At 44.5% G+C, this 4,907-nt stretch overlaps 1 protein-coding gene and 1 long non-coding RNA gene across 2 annotated transcripts in view; both read left to right on the plus strand.

Moving 5' to 3' along the window:
• The window catches only part of LOC110305460, an 18,382-nt gene extending 14,411 nt beyond the window's left edge, over window positions 1-3,971 (plus strand). Inside the window, exons 2-3 of the long non-coding RNA XR_002379160.1 lie at window positions 166-350; window positions 3,540-3,971. This is a non-coding gene — a long non-coding RNA (uncharacterized LOC110305460). The remainder of the gene's footprint in view (window positions 1-165; window positions 351-3,539) is intronic.
• On the plus strand, window positions 2,027-3,088 carry LOC110305446 (olfactory receptor 1019-like). Its single transcript, XM_021177435.1, has one exon. The coding sequence runs from the start codon at window positions 2,103-2,105 to the stop codon at window positions 3,027-3,029; it is 927 nt and encodes a 308-aa protein (XP_021033094.1). The 5' UTR covers window positions 2,027-2,102; the 3' UTR covers window positions 3,030-3,088.
• Window positions 3,972-4,907: the final 936 nt, after the last annotated feature.

The raw sequence follows: 4,907 nt of genomic DNA on the forward strand, positions 1-4,907 counted from the left end.
TTAGTGTACCAACTATTATTTTCATGTGGCCTCATAAAACATTCTGTTTTAGTTCTCCAAGATAACCCACAGGGACCCTGAGGAGTCTTAGTCCATGGGACCTGGCAGGAACCAAACAAATTCCCAGAGCCAGCTCCCTAGACAGCACACTCTCTCCTTTCCCAGATGGACTGGCAGGGGAATCATTTCACAACATTTAAGACATGCAAAGGGAATGAGACAACTTCATCCATCCACACCTCAAGCAAGTCCTTGCCAGGGCAGCTGCCTTACTGCCTGACAGATGGTCCTACTGTCCATCTCACCACTTGATGGCCTCTGGACACAGAAAGTNAGCATCATTCCACCAGGTGAGAGATGAGTGAAAGTAAAACAAACCAAAAATATCTCTTCTGAGCCTAATTGTAAGATGTGTGCTCTGTGTGTCAATCAACTTCTGTTTCTTTTAGGAAAGTTGAAGGTCTACTAATTTAGAGGAAAAAAATACAAAAAAGGGCGAGCATTTTTTCTATCACAACTTCTCTGAGTATAATTTCTCCACTGTGTCACAGCATATACCATCAGCTAGGCACAGGACATGGCACATGCTTGTTGCTTAGCAGGCTTGGTTAGATGCAATGCCAGCTGCTCTAATGCTCTGTTTCTAAAGTTGTCCAAGTGTCTTCCACTTGCTCAGAATATTGACAGTGGCCTGATGGTACAAGACTGTCAGACCAGAACCTTCTGAAACAGAGGCAAGGGCATTGCAAAATTAATGCCTTCATGACCAGAGGGTGAACTCAAGGCCAGTTAACTATTAACTAACTCAGTAAGACTTTATCTTAAGCCATCTTCTCAAATGTACTCACAGATGTCAGTGGTTAGCCACCTGAGTTTGCAGGATCATGAGTTGCTTTCTCTGGCTCATGGTAACAGAGGAAGGACACAGCCTACTGTAAGTCTCACAGACCAAGTAGGACTGGGACTGACTCTGCTGCTATAGGGTGAAGTTTCCCTCCAAAAAACCAAATTGACAAAGGGAAGATCAAACAAATGTATTAAGATGGTAAAACACACCACCTGCTTTTAGAAACTGTCAGGTCCTCAGAGGATTCTGCTGAAGAGGCAAGTTTCACATCAATGATAGACATGGTTCTGTGAGGGCTGGGGGTCACTGAGTAGCTGGTGGTGGGATGTACAGAGATTGCCTCAAGATTGGATCAACATTCAGTCTTTGTGGAGATGCTTGGGGGCATGAACGAGAAAGCAGTGTGTCTTTACTTGGAAAGCTGAGGTGGAAGGTTGATGTGGAAGGCTGAGGTGGCAACAGAATGAGAGCATAGCCTTTGTGTTTGAAGAGCAGGGGTCAGGGCACTGCAGGAGACAAGATGGTAAGGAAGAACTCAGACAAGGCTATCATAGACAGCTCCAAATGGAGCCCACCCATGAGAGGAACACACCTCTACTCTGCTTGAGCTCAGTCAACTCAACCTCCTTCAGGACCTAGAAATACCCTAAACAAAAGGCACAAAGATACTTGGTGCCAGGATTAGAGCTCTTCTCTGGCTTAACTCTATTTTGAAACCTAAGGTCTACATAGACATAGACAGAGAGATAGAGACACATATGTAGATATATATTTATGTAGATATAAATATACACAGATATGAATATTAATACACAGAGAGAGACTGAACTACATACATACACATATAAATGTAAAAAATTTTAAAGTACATACATACATGAGACTGCTTCTCACTGAAACCATGCAAAACTTAAGAGGAAGAGAACATTGACTGATGTCTCCTCTTCCCCTTCCTGCTCCTCAACCCTCTCTCTCCTCCGCTCCTCTTTTCCTTTCTACCTCTTGTTCTTCCCTCTCTCTCCCTCCCTCTCTTCACTTTCATCCCATCTGCTCTTGCCTAATCCAATCCTCTTCCTCTTAGTTAATTCACCCCAATGCCATTTACATAGGCTGCTTCATCGACTTAGTTTTCTGATAGAAGCCACACCTCTGTAGTCAACATGGACCTGTACACAAATGTCCTGAGCCTGCCTGTTATTTCTGTCCCCTCCCTCAGCTGTGTGCGGCACTGCATCTGAACACAATCTGAGCAGACATGTCCAATCACACAAGAGTGACTCACTTCATCCTCAGGGGCTTCTCAGATGTCCCACAGCTGAGATTGGTGCTCATCCCATTTTTCTTGCTCTTTTACACTTTTGGCATCCTGGGGAACTTCTCCATCATCACGGCTGTGACAAGAGACAGTCGGCTCCACTCTCCCATGTACTTCTTCCTGAAGAATCTGTCTTTCCTGGACATTTGCTACACCTCAGCCACCATCCCCAAGGCAGTGGTGATATCCCTCACAGGCTCAGGGGTCATCTCCTATCAAGAGTGTGCAGCACAGCTCTACATATTTCTCACATTCTCTTCTTCTGAATGCTTTCTGCTCACAGCCATGGCTTATGACCGATGCCTGGCCATCCTCAGACCACTGATCTATGGAACCATCATGAGCCAGAAATATTGTTCTGCATTGGTGGTTACTGCCTGGGTGGGTGGGGCCATCTACGCAGCCTTTCATACATTTAACACGTTCTCCCTCCCCTACTGTGGACCCAATGTTGTTGATCACTTCTTCTGTGACATGCCTCCAGTCATGAGACTGTCCTGCACTGACTACCATCTCACTGAGGAGGTGGGCTTTGCTGTCAGCAGTTGCATTGTCATGAGCTCCTTCGCCCTCACAGTGGTCTCCTATATTGGCATTGTGGCCACAGTTCTTCGCATCCCCTCAGTAGAAGGCAGNTGGAAAGCCTTTTCTACCTGCTCCTCTCACCTCACCACAGTCATCTTGTTTTATGGAACTGGAAGCTTTGTGTACCTGAGGCCTGCCTCTCAGTACTCCCCGACCCTGGGTCNNCTGGCATCTATTTTCTACTCTGTAGTCACACCATCTCTGAATCCAGTTGTCTATTGTCTGAGGAACAAAGATATGAAGTTTGCTCTACAGAAACTTTACTGTGGGAGGAAGTACTGAGACATTGAAGACTACAGTGTGTGACACTGATGGTTGTTTTTGGAGCCAACTGTTTGACCCACACATACCTTTCCCTCTTATAACACTTGATATTGCTGTTGAAACCAGTTTTAGAACATGCCAGAAGCCACACCAGGCCCTGCAGTGACATTTTATCTCCAATGGACTCTATACCCTCTTCTGGCCTCCATGGGCAAACAGAACTGTGTGCACTTCCCTGTATAGAAATACCCATATTGAAACATTTGAAAAAATAAATAATGTATCTCAGAATATTCTAAAAATAACAAAATTGAATGACTGCAATCAGGTGAAAAATTTATAACTAGATAGATTCTTGATAGCAAAAGGCAAGCAAAAAAAATCTGTCATCAGAGACCTCTGATCTATATTCAGGTCACAAACCTGTTTGTTGATTGGTATTCAACTGACCTGCTTTCTAGATACCCAGTCTAATGTTACCTGGTGGCCTAGATAGTCATTCACTCTCCTTCTCCTCTCTGTTTGTAGAGCTTGGATTTATACACAAGGAGATGGCCAGCCAGCTGGGGCTGATTGATGCCCTCTTCCCAGGCTCTGGAGCTATGGCAGAACTCTCAGGAGCACTGTGTGTACTGAGTGACTGGGAAGTCCCCTTGTGGAACAGACTTGCTCTCCATAACCACATCCTGTGTCTCTGCCTCTCTTTCGTTGTGAATACCATACACCTGTTGGATTTCCACTGGAGGTCTTTGCCAACCCAGAAGAGGGAGTGTCCTATGTCAGTGCTAAGCCTCGTCACCACGATTTTCAGATGTGCCTTGTGGGTTCTGCACACTTCAGGAACAGCCATTCTCACTGCCAATCTCACTGTCTCCCAACAGGCTCAGCAATGTGATTTTTTTTCCCCACAGATCATTGTCTCCTGGCTCTGGGCTTTGCCTTTGTGTGTATGTATTTGTAGTTGTAATCTGTCCTTCTGTTTTCAGTGAAATTCTTAAGTTCCTTTCTAATTAAAAATTCACTCAAGTCAGTTCATGGGAAATGTCGCCTCGTCCTATGTACTGCCAGGATTGCCCTTTTGCTGCTGTTCTTGGTTTGATTCTCTTTTCCTTCATTTATTTTTATTTTATGTGTATGGTTGTTTTGCCTCCATGTGTGTGCATGTGCCGTTTTGTGCCTTGGGTCCATGGAGATCAGAAGAGGGTCGCAGTTCCTGGAGATGAAGTTACGGATGGTTGCGAGGCGCTGTGTAAGCGCTGCAAATCAATCAGCAGTCCTCTGAGAGAGCAGCTGATGCTCTCGCCCGTCTCTCCTGGCTCTTGGTTCTCATTTTAAAGACAGGATCTGAAGTTTCCCAGTAGCTTCAAACTCACTACGTAGTCAAGAATGACCATGAACTTGCTTTTCTGCCTCAGCTTCCCAAGTGTGGCAGTTATTGGGAGGACTCGCAAGAGTTTCCTGTTTAATGAGAAGGCTGCATCCTGGGTCATGGCACCCCAGGGGGTCTGTATTATAGTTTGTTTCTCAAAAGTGACATTTGTGTTGGATACTATGAATCTCAAGTCAAACATGTCAAACCTAACATTGAAAATAAATGAAAATTAGCTATCTTCTCATAAGAGATGTGACCATATTTTGTGATCTTAAACATTCATAATGTTTGGACATTTCCCTCTCTTAGATCATCATCAAGTTTTACAGAAACAAATATGTTTTCTGAGGGAGTCAATCTGACAGAATCAAATCGACATGGAGAATGTGAAGGCACACAATTCATTATTAGTGCTTCCTGGTGGTGATGTTTTCTCTAATGCTGGAGGAATTGGATGGGTATTCTCTTATGTGTCTGTATTACACACAAAGTGGTGCTACAGTGCCATTTTTAAGTTGCCCTAA

Source organism: Mus caroli, chromosome 11 (genome assembly GCF_900094665.2).
Source record: "Mus caroli chromosome 11, CAROLI_EIJ_v1.1, whole genome shotgun sequence".
NCBI classification, from domain to species: domain Eukaryota; kingdom Metazoa; phylum Chordata; class Mammalia; order Rodentia; family Muridae; genus Mus; species Mus caroli.